Source organism: Gorilla gorilla, chromosome X, assembly GCF_029281585.2.
Source record: "Gorilla gorilla gorilla isolate KB3781 chromosome X, NHGRI_mGorGor1-v2.1_pri, whole genome shotgun sequence".
Lineage (NCBI taxonomy): Eukaryota > Metazoa > Chordata > Mammalia > Primates > Hominidae > Gorilla > Gorilla gorilla.
Window position 1 is genome coordinate 32,527,795 of NC_073247.2, and position 15,119 is coordinate 32,542,913.

General features: G+C 42.8%; 1 protein-coding gene across 1 annotated transcript in view; it reads left to right on the forward strand.

Moving 5' to 3' along the window:
- Window positions 1-990: 990 nt before the first annotated feature.
- PHEX (phosphate regulating endopeptidase X-linked) overlaps window positions 991-15,119 on the forward strand; it is a 215,255-nt gene continuing 201,126 nt past the window's right edge. The window contains exons 1-2 of the mRNA XM_031006124.3: window positions 991-1,229; window positions 6,603-6,671. Of these exons, the coding sequence (XP_030861984.1) occupies window positions 1,112-1,229; window positions 6,603-6,671 (187 nt within the window). The 5' untranslated portion in view covers window positions 991-1,111. The remainder of the gene's footprint in view (window positions 1,230-6,602; window positions 6,672-15,119) is intronic.

Below are 15,119 nucleotides of genomic sequence, written 5' to 3' on the forward strand. Positions count from 1 at the left end.
CTTGTTGGCCAGGCTGGTCTCGAACTCCTGGCCTCAAGCGAGCCCCCTGCCTCAGCCTCCCAAAGTGCTGGGATTACAGGCGTGGGCCACTACGCCCGGCCTGAAACCAATTGCCTTTGAATTCATCCTGGGGAATCTGCTGAAGTGGACAGTTTATGTAAACACAAAAACATCCTAATGAATGGCTGCCTCAGTAGGAGTGGCAGACAAAACACATGGTGCACTTTTCATCAAAAACACACAAGGAAAGAATTTTTCATCATATCTTTTGTAGTTGCTAATAAACTTAATTCACGCACTTGTGTTTTTTTGTGGGGTTTTTTTTTGTACACTTCTTAGTACCACAAAGAGGAAGTGCTTTTTCTCCTTCCTTTAAGAAAAAGTTCCAGTTCAAACCATCAGCCTCTGTAGGTTGTCTTAATTGCTACTTTGCACTGCACTGGACTATGACTGATTTTTGGCACATGCTATCATACACAAAGTTCCTAAAATAAAATGCTCCAGGATATCCTAGGAACTCTTAGAAGGCTTTAAAAAGGGACTCACACACTGAAAGAATATCTTTGATGAAGACAATTCAGGCAAGCAGAATGATTCTTGCAACAGAATTACATGATTAATTGAGATCTTGAAGTGGGTCCGGTGAATCCTGGCCACCTAACTTATCATGATTTGGGGGAGTTTCACGAGAATCCAGTTTTGATAAAACAATTGTTTTTTTCCTCCCCAAGTGACTATACATTTAAATAGCTAAAACATCTGTTCAGCAACATAGTAAAACATGTATACTCGGAACGCTTGAGAGAAGAGCCTGCCAAACAATCGGTTGAGAGGGACTTTGCTGAGGGAGAGCACCAAGATAAAGCAACACTGTTTGTTTTGTCTAGTCAGGGGGAAAGCCAAGGCAACCAATATTTTGGTTTTTATAATTTTCATTTGTGAAGAATTATTTGAGAAAGGGTGGCGAGGGGAGATTTCCTGACGGGAGTTTCTTAAGCTGTCCATTAGTAGAAGAGCAAGAGAGCCTTGGATGTCAACGCCTCGCTCTTGAGACCAGCCACCAAACCACGAAAAGTGACTTTCTTCTCGTGTGCTCTCTACGGCCCTTCTGATGGAAGCAGAAACAGGGAGCAGCGTGGAGACTGGAAAGAAGGCCAACAGAGGCACTCGAATTGCCCTGGTCGTGTTTGTCGGTGGCACCCTAGTTCTGGGCACGATCCTCTTTCTAGGTAAGTGGAGTGCAGGAGGCCAGGGGAACTGGGTGTGTGTCGAGAAGTTTCCTTGTGCTTTATTGTAGCAAAACTTGTCATAACACAGGTATAGGGCTGTTTGCCTGCATTCGTAGGTGGTGCATCTTTAGTTTCTATCAAATATGCAAATGATAAAGAAGGCTTTTTTAGGGAGCCTAAATAAATAAATACACCCAAGTACCAAATGTATATAGTCCAGAAGGCAAAGTGGGTGTAAGTGGCTTCGAGTGGCTGGCTGATTCTGTTGCATTGGGTGGAAAAATTTTTATGTGGTACATTTAGCAAAATGAGTGTTTGTGAATTCATAGTCACATAGTTTCATTTATATTTTGAGGAAAGACTTTACATTGTGATGAAAACCATGCTGGAGTGTCTTTCCATTTGACTTTTATTAATGTTTGCTTGAACGAATCATGAAATTTAATTCACAAAACACAAATCAGTCCTTTAAAGTGTGCTTTTAATGATATTCTTCAATTCCTTTCTTATCCAGTGACTCTGGTGAGATGCAATTTGATTTACAAATGAATATGAAGGAAAACAGAGGTTTTCCCCCAAGATTTGAAAGATATTGTGATTCAGTTATTTTAATGACTGTTGGTGAGAATGATGTACCCAGAGAGTATATAGGATGATAGAAGTGTATTCCTATGAAAAAGAATCAAATATCTTGGAAAGGAGTGAGGGATTTTCTAAAATTCTAGGCTTTCTGAACCCTTGACTATTACCGTTTTAATTTTTCTCATACAACCCATAATACTTCATTAACTTGAACGTTACATAGGAACGAGGAGATTCTAGGTGCAGTTTGAAATGTAGCAAACCTGCAGGAGGCCATGTTTATTTTGGCAGGGGTAAACCAGTAATTAAACTTTAAAAGAGTTAGGGTTGTGTGGTTGAAAACTGCTAAAATGAGCAAACCATCTTTCCATGCTTTCTGTGGCTGAAGATTTAGGAAATTAGATGGGTTTATTGCTTTCTGATAAAGCGAAATCTCCTACTCCTGCAACTGAATCTGTGGCTCTTGAAAACTCTTGTAAGATTTCTCAGCACTTAGGGTTTAGACAAGTGTCCTCTGCTGAAATTCAAAACAAGAGGAAAAATTCTATGGGCATGCCAAAAGACTACATGCTATGTGCAACGTGACTGCAAGGTTAGGTTTTGCAAATGCTCCCAAACTTAAAAATCCCAATAATTATTGTTTATGTAAAAATATGTACTCTTTTTAATGATATTACCACTGCACGAAACTTTTGCAAAACTCTACTTTTATGATTACATCCTGAGGCCGTGGCATATCGGTTGAAAGATTCTCCATGGCAGCAAATCTTTGTTCTTTCAGAGAAAATTATTCTCAGGAAATAGTGCCGATGTTTTTAGAGCAAAGTAAAATTCATCAAGCCAGACAGTCCTATTATGGATAAAGAGGCCTGCATAAAATATGAAAGAGAACTTTCCAGCGTGCCCAATAACCTGGCTCTCACCTTGACTCTCTAAGAGGAGCTCAAATGATGTTAGAGAATAAGGGCAAACTGAGGCTGTGGCCTCTACAACTTTGCTTCTCAAAATGGGGTCTGTGGACCAGCAGCATTAGCATCACTGGGGAGCTTGAGCTCCACCCCAGCCCCGCTGATTCACAATCTGCATTTTCACAAGACCCCCAGGGGACTGTTTGCAAATGCAGGTTTGAGAAGCATTGCTTCAGGTGACCATATCTATTTGGATGTATACATTCAGGGACACTTCTTTTTGTCAAATATTTCTGCACTATTTTAGAATCACCCCCTTACCCCCCTCTCCCCGTCCCTCTCCTCAACTCTGCCACCCACCTCCACTCTGCACCCAGGCAAAGTGCTTGTCTGAAAAGCTCCAGGGACCTGCCTGGCAATGCTCTTCATGACAATATTCTAGTTAGGGTCGTCTTCTCTTCAAGGGGCTTCCTGGTTGACTTTGTGGTATATTTCTCTGCCTGTCCACATTCACTTACATGCCTGCAATTTCTAGCATCCCTTCTTACCTCATCTTTGTATCTGAGGTTCTGGGATAATCTCTCCTCGCAACCTTAGTGCTTCTACAGTAAGAGTGATCGCCAGTGGTCTTGCAGTGGCTTCCGAGAAGCTACAGAGCACCAGAATGGAAAACATATATGCCTCTAACCTGTTTATTTATTTTCAAGTGTCCTTTCTTCTTCTCCTTCCCCTCTCTTTCCTCCCCACAGTCTGTTTCTCAGAGGCACTGGCCGGCAAACTTTTTCTGCCAAGAGCCAGATAGTGAATATATTTGGCTCTGTGGGCCATACGGCCTCTTGCAACTACTCAATTCTGTTGTTGTTGCACAAAAGCATCCATAGACAATATGTACACAAATGGGCATGGCTGTGTGCCAAGAAAATCTGATTTCTAGACACTGAAATTGGAATTTTATATACTTTTCATGTCATGAAATATTATTTTTCTTTTTATTTTTCCCAACCATGAAAAAAATGTAAAAGCCATTCGTAGCTCATGGGCTGTACAGAAACAGGCAATGGATTTGACCTACGGGCCATAGTTTGCTGACCCCTGCTTTCTGGCCATTCTTATGCTCTTGATCTGTGGATGACTCCACTGCATCCTAAGGGCATTTCCTCTGGTTATAGAGAAATCTACAATGAGAAACCAAAGTGCTATTTACATGTATTTTTTAAAGCTCCTAACCATTCAAAAGTAACATCTTAATTTTTATATTAAAAATATTTTCTTTATTGTCTCTATTTCATTCACTTATACCTTCACATTATCTGGGCTTATTGATCCTCATTTATTTGGAGAATTTTAAAATAACCCCATCCATGGAGATAATGCTCTTCCTTGAGGGGTTGGGTCTGTCAGTGTCCCAATTAATTAATTATATATATATATATACACACACACACACACAAGTACATATATATATATATATATATATTTTTTTTTTTTTTTTTTGAGACGGAGTCTCACTCTGCCACCCAGGCTGGAGTGCAGTGGTGCGATCTTGGCTCACTACAACCTCCACCTCCTGGGTTCAAGCAATTATCCTGCCTCAGCCTCCTGAGTAGCTGGGATTACAGGCATGCACCACCACTCCCAGCTAATTTTTGTATTTTTAGTAGAGATGGGGTTTCACCATGTTGGCCAGGCTGGTCTCGAACTCCTGACCTCAGGTGATCCGCCCACCTCGGCCACCCAAAGTGCTGGGATTACAGGCCTGAGCCACCACGCCTGGCCTAATTAGTTATATTTAAAACCTTCCTTCTGCTCATCGTTAGATAAAGATACCTGATTTTACTTCTTCCTTTGAGGTTTTGGGTCAAGAATTATCTCTCATGAAAGGAATAAGTCTTTAACGATTTTATTAGCTATTTTGTTTTTTAAAATAAGGCTAGGATCAAGAAGGTATTGTCCAGAATTATAAAAATATTATTTACAATAAAGCTTATTTTTGCATTATATAAAAGAACACATGCTCACTAAAGAACATTAGGTCAACATATAAAAATTGACTGATGGGGAAAGTTCCCCCTGAGGTTCTACCACCCAGGCATATTGGAATATTGCACACTAATCTTTATGCTGCCCATATATATTTTTTTACATAACTTTTTTTTTTTTTTGCTTTATACAGAAATCAAAACACACCTTTTTGCTAAGAAACTTATTTTCTTAAAAACAGGACTGAGATGGGCCAGGCGCGGTGGCTCACACCTGTAATCCCAGCACTTTGGGAGGTCGAGGCGGGAGGATCATGAGGTCAGGAGATCGAGACCATCCTGGCTAACATGGTGAAACCCCATCTCCACTAAAAAATACAAAAAAATTAGTCGGGTGTGGTGGCGGGTGCCTGTAGTCCCAGCTACTCGGGAGGCTGAGGCAGGAGAATGGCGTGAATCCGGGAGGCAGAGCTTGCAGTGAGCCAAGATCACCCCACTGCACTCCAGCCTGGGCGACAGAGTGAGACTCTTGTCTCGAAAAAAAAAAAAAAAAAAAAATAGGACTGAGATGTTTCATCGGCAGTTTTCTTGAATCTCTAATGTAACACAATGCAAAGAGGCTGTTTGGAGGATGGCAGCAGAGAAAAGAACAAAGGAAAAGCAGGCTCCATTTAGAGAGTGGGTTAATAAATAATAAAAACTCGCCACACTGGGTAGTAATCTATAGGTCTTCCATCTCTAGCAGAAATATGGGTACTGCCGAGCTTTCTGCCACAGAGGGCCTTGGTCCCCATTCACCTCCCACCATCCGTCTCCCCATGGCCACATCTCCAAATGATTCATTGTTTCTGCTCACAGAGCACAGCAAGAATGAATTCCCCAGAATTTCCTCAGCTACTACAAATACTTTTGAAATCTTAAACTCACATCTGCTAATGCCCAGGTGCTACCTGGGGTTGACAAATTGGGCACCCTTCTGTACTTCTGCAGACACCTATTTAGATAATGTTGCCAGGCAGATGGAGATATTAAGCCATTGGTGAAAAGCTATTTCAGCTTTAGACTTTTTTTTTTTTTTGGAGTGGGGGAAGGGAGGAAATAGCTGGAAGCTTGGTCTACAAAGTTGCAAATGTCTGGTAGCTAAGCTGGGCCTGGTGGGCGGAGAGTTTGTGGGGTTCAGCGCAGGCGGACAATGACTGTTGCTATCAATAGGTGATTGAGATATGTTCAGTATATTCTTTACCCCTACCCCTTTTTTGGTCTGTATCTGTATGGATGGTTTAGATAAGATCCAGAACTCCAAAAGCCAAACATGCTAGCTTTCTATTTCCACTCTGATTGGCTCCAAATGACATAGTTTAAAAGTTTCAATTTTCCCATCTTGAACATGGGCATGGAGTTATAACCAATAGAGTGAAAGTATGAGACTTAAACCACTGATAATTGGAGGTTGAAGCGACTTTAGAGAGTGTCTCGCCCAGTGGTGCTCATATTTGAGCATGTATCGGAATCACCTGGGGGGCTTGTTAAACTGCAGATGGCTGGGCACCACCCCCAGGGTTTCTGAGTCAAGATCTGGAGTGGCTTTCTAACAAGCTTCCAGGTGCAGCAGCAGCAGCAGCTGCTGCTCTAGAGACCACACTCTTAGGAGCTCTGGTCTAGTTATACTCACTTATCTTACGTACGAGAGAACTGAGTTTCAAAGCAACCAAGAGTCTTACCAAGGTTATTTAGCTAGCAACTAGAGTCTGGTTTCGTGACATTTAACCAACTGGGTTTTGGAATACCGTGTCAACACTGAGAAGGATGAACTGATATCAAATATCTTGCGTATGTTTCCGAGGGTGGTTTACCGGATGGTGGTCTGCTACAACTCAGCCATTTATTTTGGTCTGTTTTTTCAGTGAGTCAAGGTCTCTTAAGTCTCCAAGCTAAACAGGAGTACTGCCTGAAGCCAGAATGCATCGAAGCGGGTAAGTCACAGTTTTCCATCCTGTGTCAAGTTATAATTATGGTACCTTGGGAAGTGGAAGAGAAGACAGGTGGTATTTTTAGTATTCTGTTTGCTTGAGGTTTACCAAGTACGAAATGCAATTTTGAAGAAATTTTAAGTTTATTTTCAAGTTTTGGTGTGAAACAGTGGAGCTTAGGTTTCCTGTTTTCTTTTTCCTTGCAAAAACTGTGGTATTCTAAGCGTTGTTACAAGGAAATCAGGAAGGGGCTTGGAAGGCTGAATGGCCTCTCTTAAGACCCACAGGCAGAGAACATTGGTCATCCTATGGCTCCGCTGGCTATGGATTCCTCTTTACCTTAAGCAGTTGCCTATTTTCTGGTCTGTGGGTCTGACTTGCCTGCCTCTAAGCAAGGCTCCTTTGCAGATAAATCCACGCTTCCATTGTCAGTGGGAGTCCCTTTTCTCTTTTTTAAAAATTGAGACGGAGTCTTGCTCTGTCGCCCAGGCTGGCACGATCTCAGCTCACTGCATCCTCCACCTCCTGGGCTCAAGTGATTCTCCTGCCTCAGCCTCCCTAGTAGCTGGGATTACAGGTGCCCACCACCACGCCTGGCTAATTTTTGTATTTCTAGTAGAGACGGAGTTTCACCGTGTTGGCCACACTGATCTCGAACTCCTGACCTCAAGTGATCCACCCGCCTTGGCCTCCCAAAGTGCTGGGATTACAAGCAAGAGCCACTGTGCCCGGCTGGGAATCTCTTTTTTCTGTCACACGTTGCAAGTCAAACTTCTCTTGAGGTGACCAGGCTGTGTATCAGTGGGTATCCCACGGTGAAGATGAGTGCTTAAAGTGGCCGCAGTTTTGCCACAGTGTCTTATCCCATCAAACTCATGGCTGGAGTTGCCCCAAAAGCAGCAACAGGGAAGTTCCCATGAGAGAATACCCCATCCCGAGATGGGGCCAGTTGGGATTCCAAAGAAAGAAGCACTAAATAAATGCCAGGGCGGCCGGTCAGTCCAAAGCATTTATTAGTGCAACTTATGTTGAAAGTGCTGCAGTGTATCCTCAAGACAGTGAGAGAAAAGGGGTGTTCTACTTAGGGCATTAGGGTGTGGAGACTATATGTGGGTTTAAGGAATTTGGCTCCGAGCCGGTACTAGTTTCTTTCAGTGTTTTGTGCATCAACCTAGATACCTTTATCAGTGCCTGGGAATGTTCAAGGGTCCAGTTTGGACCTAAGCCTGCTGGGAAAAACCAGCAGCTGGAATTAGCCGGGCATGGTGGCTAATGCCTGTAATCTCAGTTACTCGGGAGGCTGAGGCATGAGAATTGCTGGAGCCCAGGAGGCGGAGGCTGCAGTGAGCTGAGATTGCACCATTGCACTCCAGCCTGGGTGAAAGAGGGAACTTCTGTCTCAAAAAAACAAAACAAAACAAACCTGCAGGTGGCTGGGTCACAGAGTGGTCAGGGTATTGTGTAATTTTTGGTTAGGACACCGAAAGCGGCGGTGGGGAGGTGAGGGGAAACCTGGGGGTCCCACACACAGCTATTAGATTTCCCTCCTAAATCAGTGTTAGGGCCTAGATTTCAGGGAGCCAGATTCTAGCCCTCACCCTCATTCTTTAAGTGGGCAGGGACACTTTTTTCCTTTTTCCAAAAGGAAAGTCATCAAACAAGCATGTGGCCCTTTCACTTTTCTCTTGGCCTTAAAAGGTTAATGAACCAAATATTTGTTGCACATGAGGTACTGAGTTAGGTTTTGGAAATAGAGCAGTGAACCAGGTATGGGAAGAAAGACAATAAGGCAATTAATACAATGAGAAAATTATGAAACTAGGTGTGGTGACACGTGCCTTTAGTTCCAGCCACATGGGAGGCTGAGGCTTGAGCCCTGGAGTTGGAGGCCAGCCTGGGCAAATTAGTGAGACCCCATCTCTGAAAGAAAGAAAGAGGAATATCAGTCAGTGGAACATGTTATAGAGAAAATTAAAAAAAAAAAATAGAACAATGTGATAGCAAGTGACAGGATGGCTAGATTGAAAAGCCGGAGGACATGACCTTGGAGGTGACCTTTGAATGATGAGGAGGGAACTGCTGTGTGAAGACTGAGGCAAGGGCTTTCCAGGTGGGGGGAACAGATGGGGCAAAGGGTGCATAGAAGCACGAACTTGGTGGACTTGAGGAACGGGAGGAGCTTGCTAGGTGAGGTGCAAGTGATGAGGAGTCAATGGGGGACCCAAGTGCCAGTGAGTTTGGGCTTTCCTTAAGTGTGCTCAAAAGCCTCTGGAGGCTTTTATGAAAGATAATACATCTTAGGAGCATTTCAAAAGATGTCTCGGTGGAGGGCTCAGTTAGAGGGAGTCTTTCTTGATGGAGAAGAGACCATAGGGAGCAAGAATAGAAGAAGGTGACTCAGGTAGGTTTATTTCTGTACGCCAGGTGACAGACGATGCTGTCTTGAATTCAAGAGATGGAGAGGGAGAATGGGGGAAGGTTTAGGAGGTAGAGGGCCTATTGAAGGATTCGATATGGGCTGTGAACAAAAGCAGACAATTGTGGGTGATGCTTAGATTTTTGATGATGGTTGGTCAGTGGTGTTTATTGAGATGGGAAACACTTAGGTGAAAGAGCTTGTAAATTCTGAGACCTTATACAAAGGTAGTGGCTTAGATAATTATGTTAGTAGAGTTCTTTTTTTGTTCCATTCTTAAGTGATCTCTCTCTCCCTCTCCCTCTCTCTCTCTCTCTCTCTCTCTCTCTCTCTCTATATATATATATATATATATAAACCAGGCTGTGTGTTGAGTGACTTACAGGCACCATCTCATAAAACCTTCATAAGACCCCTATGAAGTCAGTGCTATCACCAGCCTCACTGACAGATGAGGAAATGGAGGCTTCTGGAGGCTAAATAACTGCCCAGGGTCTCATCCTGAGTTAGTAGCAGAGCTGGACTTCGTGTCCATGTCTGGCTCCTTTCCGTCTTTTCCTTGGTGATATGGGGCCATGCCAGGCAACTCTTTTTGGCCGTGGAACTATCTGAGAACTCCCAGGCCCTTTCCTGCTCCAGGCTTGAGTAGTTGACCTGGGGTTTTCTCCAGTGGTGAGAGATTGTCATGGAGTGGGGTGAGAGAGCAGGCGGAACTATCAGGACAGGTTTTAGAGTTTATGTCACCTGGTGCTTTGGCTGTGGTGGGGTTCTTGCAGATGTGTGAAATGGGAATTTTTGAGCTCATAAATTTTCAACTTGAGTTTAGAACACTTTTTTGTATGGAAGGCCACTTATTTCATGAGTTTTAGTTCTGTATTATGAATCATAATAATGCAAGACTAAAACTTACAGACTGACATTCAAAGATGTTGCCTTCTGCCAGCTAGTGTGTTTTGCCTTGCTGTCCTGTTTTTAATTTTCACATTGGCAAATGGCTTTCTAATGTTGAAAAAAAATATTGATTTTGCTGTTTCTGGAGTGAAAGGCTCACCAAAGACCCAGTCCTCTTTAGTGTAATGTGAGCCTCAGTGTGCCCAGGGGTCTGCAGAACAGCTGTGAGTACACATGACAGGAGAACTGCGGCCAAGCCAGGGCCTTGAACAAGAGGCTATGCGTGCGTGGGCGTGCATGCTGAAAGTTCAGAAGACTAGAGTGTTTGATCGCCTTCTGGACCATTTCTGAGCAGGTGCCAACCACTTCTGAGATGCTTCCTCTCCATAACTCTCCTCTTCTCTGTATCCTCTTATTTTAATCCCTCTTTCAAAATAAGAGCTGTACAAAGAATGCAAAGAAACAAGGAAAGGGCATGCATGCTCATGATCACAGATAAGGGCAGACAGGCTGACTGGGTTTGAAGCATGATTTAGCTATTTACAAGCCACATGATCCTGGGCTAAATATATAGCCACCCTAAGCCTCAGTCTCACCAAGTGTGAAATGGGAATAACAGGTTTTACTTATACTAGTTGTGAGAATAAAAGAAAATAATAATAGACTGGGCACGGTGGCTCTCGCCTGCCACCCCAGCACTTTGGGACGCCGAGGCGGACAGATCACTTCGGTCCAGGAGTTCAAGACCAGTCTGGCCAACATGGTGAAACCCCATGTCTACTAAAAATACAAAAATTAGCCAGGCGTGGTGGCGCAAGCCTGTAATCCCAGCTACCTGGGAGGCCGAGGCAGGACAATCACTTGAACCTGGGAGGTGGAGGTTGCAGTGAGCCGAGATTGCAGGTTGAATCTGCACTTCAACCCCAAGGGGGAGGTTGCAGTTCAGCCTGGGCAACATAGTGAGACTCCGCCTCAAAAAAAAAAATTAGAAAAAGAAAATAATAATGGTAGTAGCAGTAATTTAGGTTCACAATGCTGATTCTTAACCCCAAACCCAGAAAACGATGTAACTCTCAGTTGGCAAGATGGGGGCCTGATCTCAATTCCTTTGATGGCAAAATTGGATCTTAACTCATGTGAGGCTGCTTCAGATTTCATTTATCCTACTTACAAGAATATGCATATGTTTCCCTATAGAAACATTAATGCACTTGCTTCAGGCCTGCCACTCCAGCCATTGCTAAAGTATTACATGATCTGTGGTTATATGCAATGTATTTATTTTCTAAAATCTGAAAAATCTATGAGCTCTGAAACATATCTAACCTCAAGAGTTTCAGATAAGTGATTGTGGAATTACAGTTCCCAGATTTAGCTAACTACATACATGCGTACATACAGGATGCTTAGTGAAATTTGATTGCAGATATACAATGACTACTTTTTCTGGTGTATGTCTCATGGACTATTTGGTACCTACTTATTCTAAAAGGTGGTTGTTTATCAGAAATTCAGACTTCACTGGGCATCATGCATTTATATGGTAATGTGCCCAACACTATTCTAAGCACTTTACATATATTTAATTTGCATAATGATTCCATGGGGTGCTATTATTATCCCCATTTTCAGGTGAGGAAACTAAGACACAGGTTAAATCACCTGCCTAAGGTGTCTTAGCTGCTGCATGGTGTTTCTCTCATTCAAACACAAGTGGTCTGACTAGAGTTTGTGACTATACCATATTGCTTAAAAAGGGCTTAGCGTAGGTCCTGGCAAAAAGGAAATACTCACTATTGGTGATTTTATTATTGTTAATTATTATTATTACTACTCTCTCCCTTCATTCTTGATTAAATCTAAAAACAGAGGCTGGTATTTAGGGAGGATGCCTCCACCTCTACCACATAAACAGCAGCTGGTGACTGTGTGACAATTAACCTTATATATAGTGACTTGGAAGAGTACACAGCCTGAGCTTTCACAGATTTCCTTCATCATCATATTTCTTTTATTAAAACAAGACTCTGGGTTTTCTCCATGGAGCTGAGTAGGGGGAAAGGCGTTTTGGTGTCTTGACAACTATGGTCCCTTGCAATTTGAAGTCACAGTTCCCCTGCAGAAAGTGCAGCCCTGTGCCCCGCTGTGAATTGTGAATGATGAATTGGGAGGCTGCAACTAGAGTTTTCTCACTCAGCAGGCTTCTTTCCAAATTCAATGTGAGTGATGTATTTCCCAACTTTTGTATCAGGGCCAAGGTCAGAGCTGACCTTGCAGTTTTTCTAGGTACCTGCAAGAATACTGGCGAGATGGAGAGGATACATTTGAGGGTTGGGGGCAGGGAAAGTTTGAGAAGGAGGCTGGAAAACAGTGTACTCATGTGGGTAAAAATGTGTGTGAGGGCTCCCCTGTGTGACTGTAAATGTTGTGTGGGACTGAGACGTGTGATCCATGTCTCTGAGGTGTCACATAGCAGATTCATTCTGTGGCTGCATACAGTAACTATAAACACCAACCAAAAGAAAGATTTTGTTATGTCCTAGCACATTTGCACATTAAATATTAATGATAAAATAGTAGCAGTAAGTGGCCGGGCACGGTGGCTCACGCCTGTAATCCCAGCACTTTGGGAGGCCAAGGTGGGTGGATCATGAGATCAGGAGATCGAGACCATCCTGGCTAATGTGGTGAAACCCCGTCTCTACTAAAAATACAAAAAAAAATTAGCCGGGTGTGGTGGCGGGTGCCTGTAGTCCCAGCTACTTGGGAGGCAGAGGCAGGAGAATGGCGTGAACCCGGGAGGCAGAACTTGCAGTGAGCTGAGTTCACGCCACTGCACTCCAGCCTGGGCGACAGAGCAAGACTCTGTCTCAAAAAATAAATAAATAAATAAATAAATAAATAAATAAATAAATAAATAATAAAAAATAAAAAAAAAAGTAGCAGTAATTAAAAATGTAATTAGGGACAACTGATGCTAGTTCTGAAGCACGAAAATGTTAAGCCAATTTGAAATTTATCAAACTTCTAAGTCTTTATTTTTATTTATTTATTTATTTTTTTAAGAGACGGGGTTTTGCCATGTTGCCCAGGCTGGTCTCGAACTCCTAGGCTCAAGTGATCTGCCCACCTCAGACTCCCAAAATGCTGGGATTACAGGCATGAGCCACAGTGTTTGGCTTCTAAACCAATTTTTTGCTAGTGTTTTTGTGTGTGTGTGTGTGTGTGTGTGTGTCGTTGGGGGAGGTTTGAAAATGGTGGGGATTTTGAGGTCCTATAGAAATTAGAATGTTTTTATATTATTCACTTCATTGAAGACAAAAGGCTGTTTGAAATTTTTGTAGAAAGTCTAGGCTGGAGAAATATCTAGCCTTATTTTTAAACCTGGAGGAACCACACATGTAACCAAACTGTAAGATATGTATCTAAATTGACACAGATTGTACTTTTTTGGGGCAGTTAATTCATATTTAGCTGAAATCTCTTTGGGTTTTCATTACTTCAAACAAAAATATATTCTGGCATTATTTAAAGTATGAAAATTACCCAGAATGTCATCTTTTCAATGTCATTAAAATATTGTCTGATTTTTAAAAAATCAATTGGTACATAACTTTGTGCTAGAATGGTAGCCAGCAATTGTATGGCAGCTGGAAGAGCGTTGGAGTTCAATATTGGGAACTCTCATTTTGTAATGAAGGGTTTTCTTCTAAAGTTCATGGTTACGTATTTATGCACACATCTCCTACCTGTGGGTTATCTTCTATATGTAATTGCGTATGGGCTTATGAAAGAGGAAAAAAATGGTAGATCAGTCTATTGTGTCTTTCTGTTAACTTATACACATACTCAGTTCTACTGCTAGACCTGGGTCCCTCATTTAGAACACCCTACTTTGGCCCTCCTCTGGCCATGCCTCTCCTTCAGCCAAGGCGTCTGTGGAGCCAAGTAGGCAGCCCTCTCCTTCTACACCCTAGAATTCCCTGCCTGATGGCCCCAAGCTCCCTTCCAGGATCTCTGTGAGTCTCTTCTGGGGCTTTATTTCTCTGAGAGTTACACTGAATATCAAGGAGCTCAAGAATTTGAAAGTATTTTGTAAATATAACTTTTAAATATTTAGATAGATGACATATGAACTTCTGTCTCCATTAGCCTTCACTGTGAGGCAAACCACCCAAACCATAGAGGCCTGGAACAAAAATGATTGGATATTTCTCATGATTTTGTGGATTTGGTGGATGGTTTCTCTGCTGATTTTTGCCTAGGCTCATTTGTGCCACTGCATTCAGCTAGATGGGCGCCTGGACTGGAAGGCGAATGATGGCCTCAGTCAATGCCTGGCAGTTGTGCTGGCTTGGTTCTTCTCTATGTGGCCTCTTGTCCTCCAGGAGGCTGCTTCAAAGGGCAGCTAAAGGGCTCCATTCAAAGGGAGTTAATATGGAAGGTGCAAGGCCTCTTAAGGCTTAGCTTTGAAACTCACAGAAAGTTACTTCTGCCAATTCTGTTGGTCAAAGCAAGTGACGAGGTCAGTCCAAATTCAAGGCAGGGGAAATAGACTCTACCACTTGATGGGAAGAGCAGCAAGGTCACTTTGCAGAAGGACAAGCAGGATAGAAGAAATAGTCACAGTTATCTTTGCAAACAATTGACCACACGCTCTATTTGTATTCTTGTTCCATACCCCACAGATGTTAGGGATGGCCCTGCAAAAACCAGTGATGATAATACCACCAAACTTTTATCCATTCACTTTTTTTTTTTTTTTTTTTGAGAGACAGGTTCACTCTGTCACCCCAGGCTGGACTGCAGTGGTGCGATCTCAGCTCACTGCAACCTCTGCCTCCTAGGTTTAAGTAATTCTCCTGCCTCGGCCTCTGAGTAGCTGGGATTACAGGCATGCATCACCATATCTGGCTAATTTTTGTATTTTTAGTAGAGATGGGGTTTCACCATGTTGGCCAGACTGGTCTCAAACTCCTGACCTGAGGTGGTCCACCTGCCTCGGCCTCCTAAAGTGCTGGGATTACAGGCATGAGCCCTTGCACCCAGCCTATCCATTCACTTTGAATGTAGTCATTTCATATAGTGAGGTAGATTCAGAGAGTTTATTTAAGGGGAAATATAAATGCCAAGGCTTGGAAACT